The sequence below is a fragment of the Myripristis murdjan genome, chromosome 11, assembly GCF_902150065.1.
Source record: "Myripristis murdjan chromosome 11, fMyrMur1.1, whole genome shotgun sequence".
NCBI lineage: Eukaryota > Metazoa > Chordata > Actinopteri > Holocentriformes > Holocentridae > Myripristis > Myripristis murdjan.
The window spans coordinates 16,082,604-16,105,864 of record NC_043990.1 but is presented as its reverse complement, the minus strand read 5'-3'; the positions used below and the strand labels follow the sequence as shown (position 1 = coordinate 16,105,864).

The 23,261-nt window shown below is 42.6% G+C and overlaps 1 protein-coding gene across 2 annotated transcripts; it reads left to right on the top strand.

Annotated features, from left to right (window-relative positions):
• The first annotated feature begins 5,752 nt into the window (after nucleotides 1–5,752).
• On the top strand, nucleotides 5,753–23,247 carry LOC115367594 (neurocalcin-delta B). Of its 2 annotated transcripts, none has more exons than XM_030063390.1 (4): nucleotides 5,753–5,950; nucleotides 17,687–18,117; nucleotides 20,365–20,470; nucleotides 21,180–23,247. In XM_030063390.1, the coding sequence occupies exons 2-4, from the start codon at nucleotides 17,740–17,742 to the stop codon at nucleotides 21,272–21,274; spliced, it is 579 nt and encodes a 192-aa protein (XP_029919250.1). In that variant the 5' UTR covers nucleotides 5,753–5,950; nucleotides 17,687–17,739; the 3' UTR covers nucleotides 21,275–23,247. The 2 variants fall into 2 exon arrangements, with proteins under 2 accessions (XP_029919250.1, XP_029919249.1); XM_030063389.1 differs by having other exon boundaries at nucleotides 5,754–5,950; nucleotides 17,684–18,117.
• The last annotated feature ends 14 nt before the right edge of the window (nucleotides 23,248–23,261 follow it).

The following is a 23,261-nucleotide window of genomic DNA, read 5'->3' as shown; positions in this document are numbered from 1 at the left end:
TGTGGTGCATTATAATGCTCACACTGAATGCTTAGAGGTGGCAAGATAAAAACACCTTATTATTATTTCCAGTGTCCAGCTTCACATCCATACATCTACACACACTCACACATGGGAACTGCCAGTACAACTAGTTCTCTGCCACTGACCACTGAGCTGCCTTAGTGGACAAATTAAGTGTTAAGTGCCTTGCTCAATGGCGTCTTGAAAATAGCTTGTAGGTGAAATTTTCCCAGCCAATGTAGGAATTTGAACAGGTGACATTCTTTTCACAAGCCAGACTGTTCCTGCAAGTTTATTGTGAGTTGGTAATATGGATGAGAAGTTGATTGGATTTGATGGCACTTGGCATTGGGAATATTTTGCTTTTCAATAGAAAGGTGTCTATGGCATTTGTTGGAGAAATGTGCATAAATGTGTGTGTGTGTGTGTGTGTGTGTGTGTGTGTTCCAGTAACAAGCCAAAGTGTCAGGGATGGCCATGTGTGCATGGCAAGCCTCAGATCAGCAGATTACCTGCTTTTCACTGTTGCATAATCACTGACATCAGCCGTCCCAGCACCTGAACTTATAGGTATCTGTTCCTGCCCTCCCCCCTTCAGCACTTCATCCCTCCCTGTTTCTTTTCTCTCCACTTCCCTCTGTGACTGCTGTTCCTCTCCACCTCCTCCCACCTTTCTCCACACTTGTCCATCTCTCCACCCCACCACCGTCTCTCTGCCACTCCCCCAAACTTTGCCACGCCACACTTGTTCTCCCTCACCTGTCTCCCCCCCCTCCACCTCCCATCTAGCTATCTCTCCCTCTGTCACCTTCCCTTTGTCTCTCCTCCCTCTATCTGTCGTTCCAGACCCCTACCCCCTTCGCCGTCTGTCTGTGCTGGTTGGGCGCCTTACGTGCCTGGCTTTCATTACAACCTCTGCTCAAGCTCTGCTGCCACGCCCAACAAAGTGGCTTTTTTTTTTTTTTTAACAAAGTGCTGACTCACGTGGCCGACCGCCTCATTACGCAGCATTTTCATTTATTTGTCATTTCAGTAACTGAACATGAGGGTGTTATCTACTTTGTGTCAAAGCAATCAGTGGTTTCCTTTTGTATAATGCCAGTCAAAGTCAAGTTAGTGGACCAGTCCACTTTATAATGCATCTCACATGTACAGATCATCAGCCAATTTATTATTTATGATAACCCTTCATAATACACAATATACATCATGATTTTCTGCCACAGATTGTCTGGTTGAGTTGTCCAGTAGCTGTGTGGTGTTTGCAGGCAGGTGAGGATGGCTGGTACATGGGGTCACAGCTGTCATGGTACAGTACAAAGGAGATCCCGAGTGAAAAAAAAAAAAAAAAGCCTTAAACCTTAAACTCCCCCTCACCATAATAGACTGCTGACGTGAGTCCAGTGGCCGATCCTGACTCAGCTCACCGTGCGTGGCAGAGCTCTTTGAGGTCAAGGTGTATGCGCTTTCATTTTTGCAGGTAAAAAATAAAGATCTAAAACAACAAACAAAGACGATTCTGCTGTTGTAACATAAAAAGTTTATGAATGGAGCTGTGATGTTGTAGCCAGCGTAGCTTTAGTTGTAGCTTTTTTTTTTTTTTCTGGCACTTTAAGATGCTGAAATATATTAATAGTTTTTGTGAAAATGTGAGAGCTAATATTATGTTAGTAAGGTAAAAATCTAATTCAAGTGTTTTTTTTTTTATTATTATTTTTCACTGTGGCAATGCAGAAAACATACTTGAATGTGTGTGTTTTTCAATAATAAGAGTCAGGAAATAAGATTCTGATGCTGATCATTTAACCAGCTGATATCTGCAGTCATGTTTTCATGAGCTCATTCATAAGAGGGTATGATGAATAATATTGTATTAAAGATGGCTGTCTGTCTTCAGAGTTGGTTAATAATGTTTTACTGCAAATCCTTGGCCAACACATCTCCAGGGTTTGTACAGGTGTCGGAAATCATTAAGAATGCTCAAATTTTAATGTGTGTGTTTTTTTTTGTTTGTTTTTTTTTGTTTGTTTGTTTTTTCAAAATAAAGTGGTTGGATTTTGAATAAAATGCTTGGAACTGCTTTAAATTGCAGTTGCATTACTTTCATAGCAAGTGGCTGGGTCGGTGACACATGTTGAACTTGAAACTTTGTTGTGTTTTCCTTTTCATTTCTAACCCTTCTGTAGATTGCTCTGACTAAACATAATTTTGGTTGTTTACGGCACAACGACATCTGACATAGTTTGAAGAAGAGGTGAAATAATCATTCTGAGTGGCCGTAAACAGCTGTAAGGTGCCAGAAAAGCTTGAAAATGCATCTTGGAAATGTTTGCAAAGTGCTTGAATTTGATTTAAGAAAAGGTGTAGGAACACTGCTTCCTACACCTGGCTGGAATGTCAGCTCAATACACATTTTAGACACAGTTTCAGAAACAGTAATTATATATTCTTGGATTTTGTTATTCCGGGTTCAGAAGTGCAGTCAGAAGTTATCAGGTTTGCACATACAGAGGGACGCTTGTGCATACGGCTGCAGTGAACCACTGAGCTGTTTGCACACTCAGCCCACACTGCATGAGCCTCTGCACTTGATCTAAAATATATCACATGATTTGGGAAGCATCTCCTTTTCCTTTCCTGGTCCAATGCCTTTGTGTACAGTTTCTCAAATATATTCTCAATTTACATTTTCTCATTTTGCGGTTCAGCTCGCTGAGCTTGTTTGAGGACATCTGCACCTTTACGACTGCTCAAATAGCTTTTAAATCCTCCGATTCCCTCAGCTGTCTTTGCCACTCTTTGTTGTTGCTGTGCTCTGAGATTTTGTCACCGCTCTGTCTATTTCAGGCTGGTTTGACTTTGTTGTAAGGATGCTGCTCCCTTTAGTGACTCAGGCTCCTCCTAGGGAGTGCTCAGGAGGTCCCCTGAGCGAGGAGGGAGGATGTCCCGTCCTACAGGTGCTCCCACACCTGCGTCTCTTAAATGGTGCCACAACATCTCAACACACAACTCTCAGCATGTTCTGGTTCAGAATAAATCCACCTGCTGGGTAATCTAGTTGGCTTGACTTTCAGCCTGATGCTCGTGACGCACAGGGCTGTATAGTGAAGCCACAGGTCAGCTCGGTAAGCTCTCTGACTGCTATTGGATCACCTGCTCCGCTCAGGAGTCCAATGACCCTGCTTTGTCTACTGATAGTCAAAGGCTAGAATACACAGAGGACATCTTAAAATGATGTGCTCCTACATTGGATCAGAGCAAATAATAAGTGATTTCTGTCACAAAAAACACAGAGAATCAAGAAAAGACGTTGTTATTGATTACAACACACTGTGTTACATTCTGTCAGATGAATTACATTCAAGATGGCCCTTCCACAACACCGCTCTTAATCCAGGCCTGCTTGTTGTGGACAGTGTGTCACTTTTAGAGGTTTTCTCTCAATAAGATCACTGTACTAAACCAGGGAGGGGCTGCCACAGATTAGCTTGCATGTAAACTTTGGGCACACTCTTCATCTCTTCTGTCAGTACAGAACAACACAAGGTTAGGTCTGTCTGGTTACATAACAGATAATCACTGACAAGTGTTTGCTGGTCCTTTACCGTGCTCTGCAGTGGCTCCTACATCCAGCCACCGGCTAATTAGCCTTGTCGCTAAAGCCGCTGTTACCTAATGACAGAGCCCGTGCAGAACCATGGGCCGGCTGATTTAGAAGGTGGCTGTCCGGTTCAAAGCCTCTTGGTGGTTGAGCGGTGGAGGAGCAGGCCTCACCGCTGGGGGATGGGGGTTCTCTTCAGCGGACAGCCAGCCAGATCAATGTTATGCAAACCTATTAGTCAGAGGTTGCAGTGCTAACTAGACAGTACTCAGGGACTCTCCCTCAGGGTCAAATACACCGATGAGCTCTCAGGAAAATTAATTCTGTTGAGAGTGTATAACAATTTTGCCCATCAGAAAGCAGCCAGGGACAGAATACCACAGGTTCATAAGGTGTTACTACAATTTCAACAAGCTTCACAACAATGCTGCCATGACATTGATCCTTCTGTACTAAAAGACTCACCCTGGCACAGTATTGGCTCAGGTGCCACTGCATGTTTTCTGCATAGGCAAGCACTGACACTTGATGATAGGGCCTTAAAATTACACCACACCAGATTTGTACTTCTTGTTTGATGACTGCACAACACATTTTTGGGATTCATATCATTTGACTTTGTATGCATCCTTTCTTTCCATTTATTAAAAATAAAGTTAACCTCATCACATGTAGTCTTCACTCATAAGCGCTATTTTTTTTCCCATCCATATACACTATAGAATACAGGTGTGACTGTAAGTGATGGAAAAATTAAAGTGTTGTGCAAGGTCAACAAACAATAGTATCATACAGCCAATAGGCATAATATGATAGTGCATGCACATATTTGCATGTATTATGTCTCAAAGCTACAAGTTCATCACTGATCAATTTTGAGATAGTCCTATTCAGGTTTTTGCTTAATGTTGTGCATTACTAATACCTGCATGTTATGCACGTGCCTCTAATGTGCATATTTCAAACATGAAGAATTTGGCCGTCATATTTAGCTCATGGTCACAGAGCAGCATTGGGAATGTGCATTGTATTATCTGTTGGGGATGTCAATGTGGGCAGGATTTTGCTGACTCAGGGGTAGGGAGGGGTTCTCAGTGTACTTTATAAGGCCATTAAGAAAACGCTCCCTGAATAAGCCCTGTGGCTTTGACTTCCACTAATCATCTTAGGCGAAGCATGGCTGCCAATGTGCCTGAGAACACCTGCACCGGGCAGTGGCTTAGCAAATGTCTGTGCATGGTTGCTATCATCATAATCTGTTTCATCATCATCATCACTCAATACTTGGAAACAAAGCTCCTAAAGTTTTTTTTCCCTTCTCTGATTATCCTGGTTAATTTTATCATACAGGCTCTGTAACAAAACATCTCAGGTAAAGTCAATGCAAGTCAGCACAATGAAATGTAAAGCAATGCAATGTTTTTTTGTTTGTTTGTTTGTTTGTTTGTTTTTTATAAAGTCATAAAAAACATGAATAAAGAAGACTATTCAACTTTATCTTTTTTTTTCTTATCTTTAACAGCAGCAAAGGGCAAGGTGGCAAATATGTTTCTTGGAGTTCAGCTCTGCAAGAAACTCTGCAAACAAAAGGACTGAAACACAGCATGCATGCATTCAAGGCTATTATTCCAAAATAATACATACATACATATTACACTGGAGGAATGTGTGCAGGCCCGCCTTGCACAGACGTGCACCAATACTTTCAAACAGTTGAGCATGTTTTACTTCACCTATGAGCATTTGAAATATTTTTCCGATTATAATTCTTCTTCTTCTTCTTTTATTTTTTTTTTTCAGAATTAAAATGGCAACAAATATCACAACCTCTGACTGAATGCTTTAGGAATAAAGCACTGATACTGTAAAATGGTATGGAAATAACAACAAATACAGAATATTAAAGTTCATGAAAACTCATATTTAGCACCACAGGCCTGCTGGCGCCTTCATCTAACATAGCAAAATAACATGAGTATATTGGAGTGATTTTAGTGTTTGAAACGACATTAACTATATGATTTTTTAATCATTGGGGAGCAGAAAACCATCATCCAGGTGCCCGGTTCTTGTTGCCGGGACAACGCGGGCTCCCATTGGCCGCTGCCGCACCATGTGACCAGGGGCTTTGACGTCACGGCGAGGGGCTGCAGGGCTTAGCTGAGGTTGTGCAGCGCTGGAAAAGCCTTGTGGAGTTTAGACTGCGAGCTGCCGGGGACACCTCCGTATCGCTCCCTGCAACCTGTTGCCCTCTCCAACTTTCCGTCCACCCTGGGAGCCGCCAAGTAATGGACTATTAGACACTGAGCACAACCTGCCGGCACCGCACAGCAACTTACAAGCGAGGTGAGTGAAGCTAATGTGCCGTTTCTCTTCCTGTTACTTTGCGTCCAGCTCAGGTGAGGTGATACGCCGCGCAGGAGTTTAACACACCGAGGCGATTCCCGGGTTATTGCACCAAACTTTAAAAGCAGCCGGCTCTGGGAATAATTGGTGGTGACGAACTGGTGGACAAAATTATTGTCTTCCACAACTTGTCGAGCGAGCTGCAGCGGACTTGCCTGTCAGCACAAGATGCTAGAAGGGGATAAAGCTTTACCTACATTTCTAATCGGATGAGGTCGCTTCATCTAGGCTAAATGAATACTTAGAGGCTCTAGGGGGATGTGTTTTTCCCCTTCACTCTTTATATTGACTTGTATCAGAGTACAAGCAGGAAGTGAAAAGGAGTCTGTTGCCCACACACACACACACACACACACACACACACACACGCACACACACACACACACAGGGCTGAGGCGGGGGAAGTGGTGGGAAACAACACTGAAGGGTATCTCATTTCAGCAAATATACATGTGTCAGTGTTTGGATTCAAGCGATGCAGCGAGCAGGCGGCGGTGCTGGGCTGTGTGGGTGAAAGCAGAGGCTGCTTCACCTCAGAGGAGAGCGGAAAGTGAGTTGAAATGAAGTTATTTCACGGGGAATTCGTGCATCTGGTGGAATGGGAGCTTGTGAATGATTGCAATGCATGATACAGCTTCCCTTGTGTGTGAGTGTGTGTGTGTATGTGTGTGTGTGACACTCCTATGATCCCCAGGAGGGAGAAAGGGGCATTGTTCATTCAGTGTAACAATGTAATAGCCATGTAATGCCTCTCTATTATAATTGACTCACTGTCTTGATAGCTACAGCAGGATTATATGTTATAATAAAACATCTCACCAATTCCTTGCTTATTAGAAAACAACAGAATTCAATCGGGAAAAGGTTTAAAAGTAGTGTAACAGCTAGGGCATCTGTCATCAAAATTTCACACAGCACCCAATAGGCTTGAGGTCTAAAAAGACTGACTGGAGGCAAGATGGCTACTTCACAAAGCGGTCTGGAGAATTGACAGATGCACGAACTAGCCACAGTGCAAGTTTAGCAGGTTTTTGCAGGTGGAAATTTGAACCCCTGGAAATCATTTTTCTTTTGAAATCGCTGGTTTGAAAAAGAGCTGCCCTGGTAGGTCACACAGGTGGCACACAGGTGGCCAGGAGAGGGGAGGCAGCAGGGACAACCAGATGCTGCATGGAGAGACATAAGACGACGCTTGAGGAGAAATCAAATGTTATAATCATGAGAGCGCCGCTTCAGAGGAACTCAAGCTCTTTTGCTCGATATTGCTCAATGTATGAAACTACACAAAGATATTCCTGATAGACTCTCTGAACTGAGATCTTGGCTGGTTTCCATGAATCTGTGACCACAAAAAAGTCTCAAGCACTTTCCAGAACCAATACGATTGCCACAAACAAAACAAAGTGAGGTATTATATCAAGCTGAGCCTCTTCTGGCCTCAGGCAGCCAATAGAAACAGCATGAAAATTCACAGACCGTGGAGGTGCTCACATACGGGTGGAGTCAAGAGATAATAGCCCCCTTGGTGTCAAAACCATCCCTCCAAACACTTCAAGATGCTGAACACTGACGAACATCTGCTAAATTTGTACAGAGCTCTATTTTTGGCCGCGTGGGCGTCCTGGGTGCTTGTTTTGGGCCAGTCTGGCCACAGTGGCAGCGTCCTCTGTAGTTAGGCTTCTCTGGGCAGTCAGTGTCCTTTTGAGCTGAATTAAGCCTTTCAGAGAAAGAGGACGGGCTGAGTGACAAGAGAGACAGCAAAGATGAGCAGAAGAAAGGCTGGTGGAGGAAAAACAACAACAGAGGAAGTAGTATGTGTGAGATTAAAGGATTGAAATTAAAAAAATAGAAAAGCAGATGCTGCAGGAGAGATAGTGACAGATACAATGTTTTGCATGTCAGAGATGATGTGTGTCCTCAGATGTGTCAGATATCCTTTGCAGAGATTAGTGGGCGCTTGTAGATCACCAGATCGACATATAAAATGTCTCTTTAGCTTCTGTCCTCCACAGCAGAGCTCAGGCACGTTTTGACGTTTAGTGCAAAGTAAACAGCACTCTCCTCATGCAATCAGTCGCAATTTGGTGTGAGAATCTGTGTGTGTCTGGTGTGCATATGTGTGTGTGTGTGTGCATGCCCATTCTTCAGGCAGTCTTACAGCTCTGCCCACCTTCTTGCAAATGTTTTTACTGTCACTTTTCAGCTTGTTCTCATGCACTCTCTCATAATAGCTTCTGTGTCATCATTGTGGTTTTCTGCAGCGCCTTGACGCATGAAGCTCGCTGACTGACAATGGAGGCTAATGTGTGCTGCATTACGATTATGTCTCTACCTCTGCTTTCTAAAAAAGGTTGGACAGACGGGATTTTAACAAACCTTTTGAAAAGGAGTGAAACTGAAATGACGGGTGGCATGTATGGCATTATCAAGCAAAGGCACAGTCATACAAATGTGTTTTAATTAATTGTTCCTGCAGAAGTCACCTGTAGAGCATAATACATAGCTGTTAATGATACAGAAAAACAATACCTTGTTAATTGTACGCATAATTGGAGTGCTGTTTGTGTCGAAGCAGTTCCATTATTTGAAATCCATTAAAATGACAGATGGAGGCAATATTATCGTAGATCTGGCCCCGGGGTTTTGTGAGAGTCAAGGGGAACATGGGCTTTTAAACACCAGGAAGTGTCAGGAGATATTCTGGGCTATTTCTAGAGCTGTTGCTATGAAAAGTTGTGATTTAGGAGTGACCCCCGACGTCCAGCCCCTGAAGAGGAATGCTTCATTGTAAACCGTGTCACTTTAGTCCGAAACTCTCAGCTCATATTCACATCCTTCGGAGGGAAAACTGCAAAAGAGGATGTTGTTGGCATCCATCCCCCAAAGAAACACATGCAGAAATGGTGCTGAGAGTGATGAAGAGGTGCGGTGTAGTCTGTGTCAGTATCTAGTGCTTATAGTTTGAGATTTAAGCAGTGGCAGCCCATGTGCGACCACGCTGGTTTGGCCGGAACAGTGACTCAAAAGCTAAGGCTAAACTTAGTTTTTTGGTTGATTCAGTGTTATTAATATCGTTTGGGATTTTTTTTTTTTTTTACCTCTCTGTAGTGATCTTGTTTTTAAAATTTCAGTTTAAGTTCAGTTATTTTTACAAATAACTACTATCATTTCAGTTCAGTTTTTTTTTTTAATCTAGTTGTAACTTTAGTTTGCTGTAATGACCTTGATTTGACTGGTGTGATCCCTGTTTGGACTAAAGACTGACAGGAGATGAAGAAAATGTTTGGTGAAGATGTTCAGGGGCGGGACATCTTCCTCAGCAATCAGACTCCGGTGTAGTTTGGACCAACCGTGGGCCAGCGCTGACCTTACTGAATGACAGGCGCAGATAGGGTTGCAGTCAGATATTCATGGAGACAGTAAGCATGCTACAGCGAACAGCCCAAGTCACGGTACTTGTAACGTGAGCACCGGTGTCCCCAAAGTTATGCCACGGTGCTGCAGTCTTTGATGGCTGTGTGGAATGTGCATCCCGTCAGACATTTGGTCACCCGGGCATTGTAACAGTATAGGTTTGAAGACGATCACCAGAGTACGCGGTGGAGTGTCCCAGTCTTCTGGCTCACTGCAGCTCGTAGTTTTTAGAGTTTGACGCTAAAAATAAGTAAAAGTCAAAGTGATGTAAATTTCAAATATAGTCCAAAGCAGACAAGCAGTTCACTCATTACCGAAAGTGCCAGGTTAAGAATGAACATGGCTAACTTTTAGATATTTGTCGGTTGTGCGATTGTCAGACAGTTCAAATCGTGTTTTTTTTCTGTGTGTGTCTTAGTTTTATGTCTTACCTGTCTTTTCGAAGATCAATTTTGTGACACAAACTGTATGAGCTGTCTGTGCTCAGCTGCCTACAGCAGGAGAAGCCGTCTTCAGCTGAATTTCAAATGGCTTTGACTTAATAACATAGCACTGATACGACTTTGATGTGATGACGCAGAATATAAGTGGAGATTTCAACTGAAAACTGCACAGTGGTGAGTGAATGAAAGCCGAGTTTGGGAGAAAAGTGCGGCTACAAGTGGCAAAGTCTTCTGATTTCACTAGCTGTGGAAGAAGGTTGACCCGGCCAGCAGTGTTTGCCGGCACTTAAATGGCACCGGCGTTGATCTTTTGAAAAAAAGGTTACAGTTGTAAATTTACACAGCAGGTGCTGTTTGGTTTGAGAATACATTTGCCAAAAACCCAAGTCTCAGATTCATCTTTTAATTTCCAAAAACATAACAACAACAAAACATACTGAAGGTAATGATGTAATGGTTTGAAAGAAACAAATTAAGGGATATGAAAATTGCTTGTAACATTGCAGGCTCGCCAACTGCTGCCAGCTGAACCTGGTCCAACATTTCCCTCCTTTTTTGGAATTGGCTATATGAGCTGCAGCATCCCTTTGCCATCCAAGAGCAACTGAAGCGTGTCACAGCAACTTCAGAAATATCACTCCCCAGAACATAAAATAAAACAATTTCAGAGTATTATGATCTCACATTTTGCACCAGACAATATACACATGGCAGCATTTCCTTGCAAGAACATAAACATCAGATAAACTGGTTTTAATATACAATTGTGCAGCTATTTTGAAACTAAAGCTGCTCATCATGGTTCTTCAAAAAAAAAAAAAAAAAAAAAAAAAAAAAACAGCTCACAACACTATTTTTTTGCAAACAGAGACATATCTCCATCAGTGCAAGGTTAAAAACTGCATGAGTACTTGTGTTGTGTGAGCCTCAAACATGTGCATGTGTGTGTGTGGTGTAGCCCGAATGCAAAACCCAGATCACTTTCCTCTTGCATTTGAATCGGGGTAAATCAGGTTATTCAAGTTTGGTTGAGGTCTTGGCTCGTTTGAAAGATGAGAAAAGTTGGCCCGACGGTAGTTTACTAGACTTAAAACATGGTACTGATGAGAAACAGTCATTTCACTTTGACCTGTGGATAAAGATCAGGTTTCAGATATTGCAGGTCTAATGATTGCTTTCCTGTTTGGCCTCAGCTCTGCAAACAGGCAGCAGATGGGTCATATTTCATTATGAATGTATCTTTCATGGGTGTCAAACAGAAAGTCACTGTTCATGATGTGGATGTCTGTCAGTCACTCTAGCTTGGTCCGTGTCTCCGTTAGCCTCCCCACCTTCCAGCTCTCTGTTCTTGCTAGTTGGATTATCTGTGGGACTCTTGGGCTAAGATTTACCTGCAGGATATAAATGGAGACTTCTGCCTGTTACGTAAGCAGCCCACGAGATGTTCTGGGATGAGTACCTTGCAGAGGACCTTCAATTCCACCAGCAAATAATAAATCAACTGCTCAGCTGTTGCATTGCAGCGCTGCTAATTCAAAACTTCACAAGCCGAAAAATATTGACTGAGCGGTTGTGAGGGGCTCGATTGTGGTTTGCTCAGAGAATGGGAACAAACACAAAAGATTTTGCTTTATGTCAACACAAAGTAATGGAAAAAAAAGATGTTTCCTTGTAATACAAAACACAGTTGCTGTGACGGGGTTTTCAGTGAATGCTTGCTGATGAGGGACAAACATGGCTTTAAGGAATCTGTCTTTTCACAAACGAATACCCTTCATTCATATTTTATAGAAATGAAAACAAGGTACCAGTTTTTTCTTGGTTGTTTCGAGTAACCTCGAAGAAGACCATTGAAACGCTGTATAAATGAAACAGTGACACCAAGGAGAACAAGCCTGTTTTAGCCTCCGACATCCAGTTGATGCTTTGCATGATTTTATGTGGCTGTCTTTAGTCAGCTTGCAGTGCTGCTGGTGGATGTGAAGTGGTTTCAGGAGGAAAATATAGCACAAACCTCAGCACGCTGGTCATGTCCTCTGCTGAAGAGCTCAAGCGTGGTAAACACAGCATGTGTATGGTTAACATGTGTGCAGCCTCTGTCATTAGAAACTGAGAGTGACAGCCTGTTCAGTACCGGCTAATACCTGGACAAACTGAGGTCAGCGCCTCTATCTCAGGCCTGCTCCCTTCTCAGACATGCTCAGAAAGTTAAACCGGTGCCTGATGTTCATTTGTAGGTAGGACTCAGCTCGTCCATGCGAGCCAGGCGGTCGTCACAGCCTCGGTTATGTAACAATGCCATCACTGGTCTGCTAGCAGCACCAGGTAAGAGCCTTAGAGGTTAATTGTAGGCCATGATCTCAGAGACTACAAGTCCCAGAAATAGCTGACTTCTTAGGCCAACTGGTCCTTGGGATGTTCAGTGTGGCTCTGATCTCTTGTCCCACCGTCTCCTCTGTTAGAACACACACACACACCAGCAGCCAGAGGTGCAGTGTTGTAATTAGAAACCCAACTGTATCAGATTAATGAAGAGACAGAAGAATGGGGAGATGGAAAAGGCGGAGAGGAGATATGATGTAGCAAGCTTTCAGGTTGTGAAAAGAGTGGACATACAGTGCAACAGAAGAGCTTCATTTTCCATGGAAGAAACTTCAACACATCATAAACTACACTTTAAGTTATACAAAGCAGTCAGTGAGAATATAAACAAGAGTGCATGCTGAAGGTAGACATAGCACAATAGACTTAAGTGGTGTAGAGACAAGTGAGGTATCACTTCACGTTGGGTGCAGCTCGTTATGCGTGAGTGAGTTACGGTTATCATTTCACTTGAAGGAGAAACAAAGTAATGAAACACATTAATAATGTCTAGAATTACTACAGTTATGTACTTGAAGAATGTGTCAAAGGTCACATTTCAGACTAAATTCATGCTGTAACTCTTGCTGTTCTTGCAAAGGAAATATGGCAGCAGCAGTCACTTCGCTGTTTTCCACAACAAAATTCACTCCTCATTTTGAATAATGGAGAGAGAAAAACCTTTTAGTGCCACACCGTCTACATTACTAATTTGATGTGAGCAACAGTAAGTGTAGTTGGAGAGTGTATGGTTATGAATTCAACTAAAAAAAAAAAAAAAAAAAACACGAATACAACTCATTACTCTTGACAGATGCTGATTATATGTTGCTGTGTTGATTCCAAGGCGGTATGTAAAGCAATATGCTTCAGGAGTGGAGTTGCCTCACACTCGCACACAACAGATTTGAATTTGATTTTATTTATTATTTTTTTTCCCACTGGCTGCCAAAAACAAGAGCGATTGTATGGTCGGTCACCATGACAACACAGTCTCAATAATCATGGAAACACTCCACAATCCATTAAGCAATTAAAATGCAGATTGCAGACTATGTGGCGATCCTGGTCTGCTGTGAGCCACTCGCCTCATCAGACAAAGACGAGTTTATGAATGACATGAATGGATGTAGTCAGGATGACGTAGATTGGTTGATTGGCTGGATGACTAAGTCCTGTGTGTGTGTGTTTGTGTCTGTGTAGGTGGGTGTGTGTGGGTGGAGGGACAATAAGTCGGACTTGGGCTGAAATGCCTGAAAGGAGCGGTCATTTTGGATCAAATCTTGATGCCCTGGAGGCGACACTAACAGTAGTGGCACACCAGATGCCATTTCGCCAGGTGCACATTTTGCCTCCAGCCATTGTCTATGAGAGGCAACAACCCTGTGTCCACAACATGACAGGAGAGCCGTCAAGTGAACAACCCTGACATGCGATGAGGACGTGAACGCGAGAATCAGTCGCAGCTACGGCTGCCATATAATAACGATACATTTTAGTATTGATTGCACAGTTTTTGATTATTAGTTAACATGCAAAATTCGAGGCAGACAGTGGTTCAATTCGTGTTGTGTTTAAAGCCCTGACCACTAGATGGCATTGTTGTAATCCATCTTCAGCCATTTGACTCTTCCACTCGTAACATGACAACAAAAATTGAGACAGGAAGAAGTAAGCACATATCAGTTTTCCTAAAATGAGATTTTAAAAAGTTGAAATCTCGCCCTGCTTAGAATATTGTACTATATTGAAGCCTAACCCCTGAATTGTGGTGCGATTCTTGGCAATACACAGCCCTAGTCAGAATTGGGCAAAAAAATCTGGCTCTCAAATCCTCCTGTTGATAAAAATTTTACTCCTAGCTCCAATTATTGTTTGATTGGAAGAGATATGTTTGAATCTCTCATCATGTGTTTGTCAGGCTTGAAATTGCTTGGAATTAAGTTGCAAACATTGCTGGTCTTCCTGGTGTGTAGTGTCACCTGAAGTAGCCTAAAATATTGTATCTCCTTTTAGTAGCAGTTGTCACTTGGAAAAGCATAAACTCATGATTTTGTTTACTCATTCATTGATTGCGGGTTTTATTTGGGTAAAAGGGAATGCAGAAAATTCTAACATACATAATGTGTCAGTATAAATAAGTAATGTTAAAGAAATCCAAAGCAAAGCGACGCTACGAGAGTGCTCGTGTTTGGTTGGCCAGTTCTGTATAAGAGCTACGGTTCAGGACAATTCCTCCACACATTCACAGGAATTATTCTGGGACTGTATAGACATGAGTAGACATGTGGTGTACAAATGCGCTCATGCACTTCAAGCACATTTCTTTGCACACTTCTGTTTTTTGTTTATATTTTCTCTGTGCCTTGCTTGTCATTTTGACATTTTAGCATTTCCTTGCACCATTACGTGTTTTGTCTCTGCATCCCGTCATCTTGACATTTTGTTTTTATTTTGTACATAGCTTGTTTGCACCAATATCTTGCACATTTTATGTTGATAATGCTCTAAGCACAGTGCGGAAGTCTACCAGAAAGCTCCAGTTATGGAGTTTGTGAAGTTCAACCAAGCGTACACCATCTACTGTAAATACTAACAATGAGTGAAACACATTGACAAAGACGCATTTTAGTATGAAACGATGTTTTGTGAGCACTTACAGGAGCAGCCCTTTGTCGGATTACCAGCTGATTTTTGACTGGAGGGGTAGAGAGTTGCTGGGGTGGCAGGTTAGCTGACATGTAGCTCAGTAGGCCAAAAGGTTGCTGGTCATCATCCGTGATTAAATCGTGGAAGGACTATGAAATAATCTGCAACTATCATTTGTTTGTTTTCATTTCATGCACAATATCTGTACAATTGCAGGTGAAAACCAGGTTGACCCAGAGTGAGACTGGGTGACATATTTAAAACTTTAATTATTTTTCCTCTAAGTGCCAGTTTTGCTGGGTGTTGCTATGCAGTGGCGTCTTTCTTGGCTGATAGAAACCAAAAATTTAATTGAGCAAGCAACAAATGAGTTCACTAATAAGTTGAAAAATCCAAAAAGTGGTGTCCTGTTTCTTATTCCTACGGTCTCTGCCCAAAATATGAACTCCAAAGATTGTATTACACGCACTGAAGATTTAATATTAAAATGATGATGTTCAGTAATAGCCAATATGGTATATATGCAATCTTTTGTCATGGTCTGCAGATAGTGTTATATTGTCCCTGCTTGAATTTGCCACTCTGCTAACCAGAGGGGCTGCTTGTGGGTTTTATAATTTGTTTGAACACGTAGCCGCTCACAGTTTTTACCGTCCCCTATCTCCCAGCCATCTCCCTTACCCATTTACCTGTGTCTACCTTGAAGACAGGCATGCTTTTGTCTTGTAGTTTAGCCGTCCTCAGCTAGACCCCCGCTGTGTGGCCGCTGATGTGCATTGCTCCAGGGGCAGCGAATGCGTGAACAGGTGTTAATCTATTCTCCGGCATTCACACCGCTGGTGAAGGAAACAAGAGGTAACAGCAGGGAACTCCTTAGAGGTTGTTCTCACTTTGCCAAAGCCCATTGTTTACGCTGAGTTAATTAAAAGGATTATAGCTGTCTGTATATGGAAGGTGTGTGCATGCATGTGTGTGAGAGCGGGAGAGCGAGATAAGGACACCTTTCTCATGGTCGTTGCGAAGAGCAATTAACAAGATTCATGACAAGGTTGGGAGTTTTATTCCAAGTGATTGAACTCACTCACAAAACAACAACAACAACCATTCACACATTCTTTTTCTGTGTGGCTGACTAGACAACGGCAGAGAAGTAAAACGATGAAGACTGCAGGCGTAGGCCTAACATCTGGCAACTCAGAGCTCAGTTTTGGTGGTTATCCACCTCCTTTTGAATACGACAATTATGTTTGCTGGTTAAAGGGGCTTTTAAGTGTGTCTTAGTGAGGCCAGTCAGCACAAGACTGATCAGGAAATGCAAGGCTGCATACTAAAGTTTAGACTTAATTGGGTTTTAAACTGTATGAGTAATAACATGAGTTTTTGGGTGTTGTTTTGTTTTTGTTTTTGTTTTTTTACATGCCTATGAACGATCCCCTTAGCAATCATATTTATACTAACTTTGGAACCTTAAGACACTCTAAAATAAGTCAAGCGCCCTACCTGTAAATAGTGAGGCGACGACAGGTTTATTTTCCCCTGTTTGGAACAAGTACCTGCTCTGTACTTCACGTTGGCCTGACCTGACACCGCCAGTTCTATCTGTCATTATCCTCGGCTAAGCTTAGAACAGCTTCGCTCTGTCTTTAGCCTGAAGATCCCAGCAGCAGCTAGCTCGCCTGACAGGGGAAGGTGCTAAGGACATTAGCTGTAGTGTACGTTTTGTTGATGAACTGTATGCCCTTGTTGTGTGTACAGACTCCCTGTTGGCTTTCTAAATCAAGCCGCTCATTACAGAGGAGAGATTCTCTTATTGTGAAACATACAAGTTGGATTAGCTGGGTGTTTGCTGCACCCATAGGCTCACACTGCTATGTCTTAATTACATGGCTGGCAAGCACACACCATGCCATTTAGACCCGATAGGTCAAATCGGTTTCATGTTTCGCTAACATATATCTTGTATCTTTTTGCCCTTTTTGCTTTCTGCCAGTGCCTTAATTCACTGATGAGAGAAACACCTCTTAGGAATGTTTTATCAAAACCCAAACTAGGTCAACAAACTGTCGCGATTATCAAGTGCACTGGATGTAGGAGCGAGTGGTGAGGTGTAAGCATGACTGTTGCTGCAGGAAGTGGAAATTGCATCTGCAGAGACACACACACACACACACACACACACACACACACACACACACACACATGCGCGCACACACACCTAAATAAACACAGTCAACAGCAGTGTGGAGGAAAGCTGAGAGGTGTGCCTGCAACTGAGAGGTTATCACAAGCGTATCTGTTACAAGTGAGGGTGTGGTTGTGCATCTGGGGAGGTTTTGCACTGAGAAAACATTCGGTGGTCTTTTTCAGCAGGTGCAGTGTGAGACCACATACCTCAGCCTGTCACTGTGCTCCTTGTTGTGCTGCACTATGTTTGTTTTCTGTTTCATCGAGTCCATTCAGCCATTAACTTATCAGTTTATTTGCACAATGTAATGAAACATGAGCAAATAACAAGAAAAACAAATTGAGCAGCAAGTAAAAAAAACACTTAAATCTCAGCAACAGACAAACTGACAGCAAATAACAAGAAGAAACAAAAGATCAACACTACATTATCAAGATATGAAAATAAAATCGAAATAAAAAAGTTGTGTTGACACAATGTCACACTCAGACTGTTCTTTTTGTTTGCTGTCTCTCTGCTGCATCTTCAGCAAGGCTTAAGGTCATTTCATATAATGTCTAACAACCTTTCTCTCTCTCTCTCTCTCTCTCTCTGTTTCTGTCTCTCCTCCCACACTGTCAGCAGTCTAAAGCACCACTGACCTCCCGTCATCAGCAACAGACACAGAAGCAGCAGCCATGGGCAAACAGAACAGCAAGCTCCGTCCCGAGGTCATGCAGGACCTGGTGGAGAACACGGACTTCACCGAGCACGAGATCGCCGAGTGGTACAAGGGCTTCCTGCGGGACTGCCCCAGCGGCGCGCTCTCCATGGACGAGTTCAAGAAGATCTACGGCAACTTCTTCCCGTACGGTGACGCCTCCAAGTTCGCCGAACATGTCTTCCGCACGTTTGACGCCAACGGGGACGGGACTATAGACTTCAGGGAGTTCATCATAGCGCTGAGCGTGACGTCCCGCGGTCGGCTGGACCAGAAGCTGAAGTGGGCCTTCAGCATGTACGACCTGGACGGGAACGGCTACATCAGCAAGGCCGAGATGCTGGAGATTGTATCGGTGAGTCCGATGTCATAGTCTGGGAGGAGGGAGCAGGTTGTTTTGGATCTGTGTCCTCTAGTTTATTTCTTTCTTTCTTTGAACTGTTAATACTATCTGCTTTGTCTTTGTCTTCCCCCGCCGGCTTTATATCGTGTAACTTCTGGAGGCCAGTACATGCTATCATAGTGAAGCTGTGCAGTGTACCCTGGTTCTGAAAGTTTTCCTCCACTGAAGCAACATTTTGCCCAGCCATCCACACCAGCTGCTACATCATATATCCATCTGCCTCTGTGTTCTGCACCATTTGACTCCCCAGAGCAGACAACCAGCCACTGTGTAATTTTAGAAACTAGCAGTTTCTCTCAGGTCCTCCGACATCTCTGCACAAGACTTAGCCGTGGAGTATTTCTAGAGTAGAGCGGCCTCCCTCTGATCCGCATATTGACTCAGCTCAACACCGAGCAGCTAGGAAAACGTTCCCTTTCAGGCCCTCTGCAGCTCCGCTTTTACTTTAAAATGGACGTCTGACACAGTCCCTCTTGTCTTTTGGCCACAACACCGAGCCCCGGATAATCTAGGGATGTATGATAGGGATGTCAGGCCTTAACACACTTCACCAGATGTTCATGTGCAGTGGCCTTAATACACACACACACACACACACACACACACAGGCATGTACACACACATGCCACCCTGCAATCCCTTACACATGTTGTTACATCATATATCACAGTGTGCTAAATTAAGCAGCACCAACTGCCGAGGACTGTATGATGCCATTGTCTAAGTTTGGGATCTCCAGTTATCTTGTACGTGTGTGTGTGTGTGTGTGTGTGTTTATAGGCATGCATCTCTATGCACGTGCCTGTCTGCATTTGTGCTCATGCACTTATGTTCAGAGTCAAGTGAGCGATTTAAAGAATATTTTGCAAATGAATACGCCGCCTCTTATGATGAAATATAACCTGTAATCATTTAGAGGAATATTGCAGGATTTTAACAGCCCTCTACTTTGGAGGCTTATTCTAAAATGATGAAGGTCAGACATAGAAATGGAGATGGAATTAGAAAGATTGCAGGAGCACACGGGAGAAGGAGAGGGATTAAAATATTGAGGAAGGAGACCACGAGAGCGACAGATAGATGGAAAATTAGATAGAAGAATGAGCAGGTGGAGCAAGGCTTTCGCCAACTGTCTGGTTTCACCGGCAGGCTGACTGTGTCGTCTTGTTCACGGCGGCAGCAGCAGCATCTGTTTGTTGCACGTTTGATTCCATCCAAAAACATGACGTATTAGCGTTCACTATTAGTGTTTAATGTTGAAAAGAAATCATGTCATTTCTTAGTTTAATAGCAATACAAATCCATGTCGATGACGTAGAAAGCTATGTCGTGGTTCAGTCCATGTAGATACTATGTTGTCAAACAGGAAACTTACATGAAGATGCTTTGCTTGATCTTCCAAAAAATATTTTTCATCCCCATTAACAAGGATTAGCGATACTAATAAGCGGTAATGACGTATATTTTATGTCTCAGGAACAGCAAGGCAAGGGGATGATAATTAATGAAATTAATTAATGAAATTAATTAATTAATTGATAAAATTCAGAATTTGACCACATATAACAGCTGCCCAGCACTTGCATGCCCACAAAGATTCCCATCAGTTAGCAGTAGTGGTAAGTGGAAAACAGGTAAAATCTAGATCATAATCATAAAATTGAAAAAAGTTAAAAAAAAAAAAAAAACAAGATTACATTTTTTGGCCATATCGCCCAGCCCCAGCTTTCAGACATGAAGAATATCTTGATTTTCACCTTGCAGTCAGACTGGGCAGCAGAGCCAAACTAAAATTGAAAAGAGATTGCCGTTTCACTCACTTTGTTTCTGCACTTTGTCCTCCGGGTCAAATAGTCGACGTCTCACTGCAGCACAGCAGACCAGGATAACCCAAAATGTGATATATACTGTTTCTGATTGGCATCATTGGTATCACATGGTAAGAGTCAAGTAAGTTTTTACTTACTTGACTGAGACGTCTACTGTTTGGAAAATGTGACACCCGCTCTCACAAAATTAGAAATGGCACGCAAGGACATTGAATTATGGCACGGTCGGCGCTCATGAATAAGCTTTTTTCTTTTTTAGCGATGCAGATATTTGAGAGAAAGCCTTGGCTTGTTGTGGCTGGTGGTAGTTCTAGACTAGTGAAGACATCTCTGTCTAATTGCTCCATCTGTTTGTTCCCTCTGCCTGCAGGCTATTTACAAGATGGTTTCTTCAGTGATGAAGATGCCAGAGGATGAGTCCACACCTGAGAAACGCACAGACAAGATCTTCAGGCAGATGGACACAAATCGGGATGGTAAGACTTTCCCACTGTCTCTCGCTTTGTGTCGTAGTGGAAGTGTAGCTTCTTCAAAGACATTCTACTGAGCTTGCACACCAGGGATGGGACTATATATCGCAATTCAATACTGATACATAAATGTAACAATACGTATTGTAGGGTAGAGCCATGAATGTGACAACTACATTTGATTCTCTTGTATCACAAATGAGATGGCTGCACGGACTTTGCTATAGATATTTAACAAATTACTAAAATAAATGTGCCAGGTCACTTCCACAAAATTGTGTGTCCACAAGCTTTTGAGTCAGTGTCACATCAGCCTCAATTTATTGTAATTAATAAAGAGGATAATAAATAATAAACAGTGATTGAACCGATGCTGGAAATCCTTGAAAAGGCTTGGATTTTCCTGTGGTATTTTCAAGGTTTGAAAAGTGGTTGCATTGTGAGTCAAGTGCTTGAAACTGCATTACTTTCATAGTAAATGGCTGGGTCAGTGACACATTTTGAAAGTTGATACTTTGTTGTGTTTTCCCATTAATTTCTCTCCCTTCTGTCACATCAGATTTAATGTGATGAAGAAGCGGATTAATTATTTTGAGTAGCTGTAAACAGTCGCAAGGTTGTGGAAAAGCTTGAAAACGCCTGAGAAGTGCTTGAATGTGATGTAGGTCGAGGCGGAGGACCCCTGTATTAATGGTTTTGTCTGTGTGTTTCTCAGGTAAACTGTCCCTGGAGGAGTTTGTGGAGGGAGCGAAGAACGATCCTTCCATCGTGCGGCTGCTGCAGTGCGACCCCAGCAGTGCTGGGCAGTAAACGACTGGACTCTTCCACCACAGTTTGATTTATTTGACTAATTTAAAAATCTCTCCCCGTTGACCCATCTGTGATTGTCGATCTCATCACTTTAGCTATGGAGGCACATGCAGTAACACACACACATGTACAGGAAGACGTACAGGCAACATGCAAGTGTTCCTGCACATACTAGAAATACCAAAGCCCGGCATTCATTTAATGATTGAGACACGCACAAACACACACACACACACACACACGCACACGCACACACACACACACACACAACATACATGTGCCTCTCTGCGCCTGGTCAAAAGCTACAGACAACACGGGTCCCAGATACGGTACACACAGCTACAGTCCCATCAAAGACTCGCTAAACACTGAATCTAACCTGTCCGAGAAGATGGCCTCTAAGGATAATCCATCAGATGCATGAAGTATGTCCAGCCTTTTGAGAATTGAGCCGAATCCAAGTCCGCTGTTCTTTTTGTTTTATTTGTGACATTTTTTAAGCATTGCTCCTGAGTAAAAAAGGGAATAATGGCCGACTTGGGCTCTGTGACAGTGGGCAGATCCTCACAAAGTCTCGTGTAACTCTGCAATGTAACTCCGTGTTAACACTGGATGTCATGAAGTATGTGAGCCTGCAGCCGCAAACGTTCACAGCTGACAAGAGCGGATATGCATACAGGAGGTCTGGAAATGTTAGTTTTTAACCATAGAAGAAGATTTTTAGAAGGGATGAAAGATTCTATTAAGATATATTGTGGAAGAATGTTAATCGAAATGTTGAAGAGTAATATTCTGAATACAGATCACAGCATCTGTCACTTTCAGAGGAGAGTGACTTTATGCCACGTTCTGTGTCCACACACACACACACACACACTCTCAAATACATTCACCTCACTGACGACTACATGAACTTGACAACTGAGCTGTGATCCTCTTTCTTCATCTATGGTTCAAGGAGTGTATGAGCAAAAGTGTTAGGTGATATAAATAGAAAATATATACTTATATATTCTTTTACTCTGTGATAACGTTGCAGTGATTTCCTGCAATGGGACAGATTCACTTTAAAGTTACGACATAAATTATTGGAATGTGATACATTTTATTTTGTTTTACTTGATGAACATGATATGAAATATGTACAGTATATTCACTCATATTTATGCTAGAAATGTAAAAAGGAGAGGACCACACATAATGCTACGCATTACGCTTTGAACATCCACTGCTACATACAGTGTACAGAGCTTGTTTTTCCCCTTTTGGCCGCAAGAAAACGATGACAGTTGTCACAATAAAAAGAAAAAAGAAAAAAAAAAAAAAAAAACAAGTTCCCCCTCTGAGCGCCGTGGTTCAGCAGCCATTAACTTTATATTGCACTATGCTTGTGTGTGTGAGCAGGCTGCTTCTCAAAGTGGTGTATGCTGGAAGTGTAAAGGTTATCACGTTTTGGAGCATCACATCTTGTGAATGTGCACTTTTCTTTCTAAGTGTATTTGAGCACCGAGGTACAGATGCATTTTCAATTGTAATGCAGTGATGGAGATTACAGAGAAGACGTGTATGACTCCTTTGCGCACTGGCAGGGATGTAAAAGCACACTTTAATAATCTGAACTGAACAAACCCCCCACTGCTTCGTTTGTTAGCGCTGAAGCCAGTAGCTGGTGTCGGCAGCGCCCCCTAGACTTGGCCATGGTCTCTGTAGGATTGCAGGTAGCTGTTTACTTTGCCCCGACTGCTAACACTGCCTAATTTACGCCTCGACGGTGGCTGCCACTGCTAATGAGTAAGCAGCATGAGACAGTTTCACAAGTGGATGAATGGGACTCGGGGAAAACATGAATTCTCTGGGCTTCTCCACAATTCAAACAGGCGATCAGGTACTCTCAGTCCCTCATTTCATTCAATAGCATATTGTGGTCAAGTGCCAAATGTAGACAAATACAAAAAAATTAAAAACAAAAAAAACAACAACACAGTAT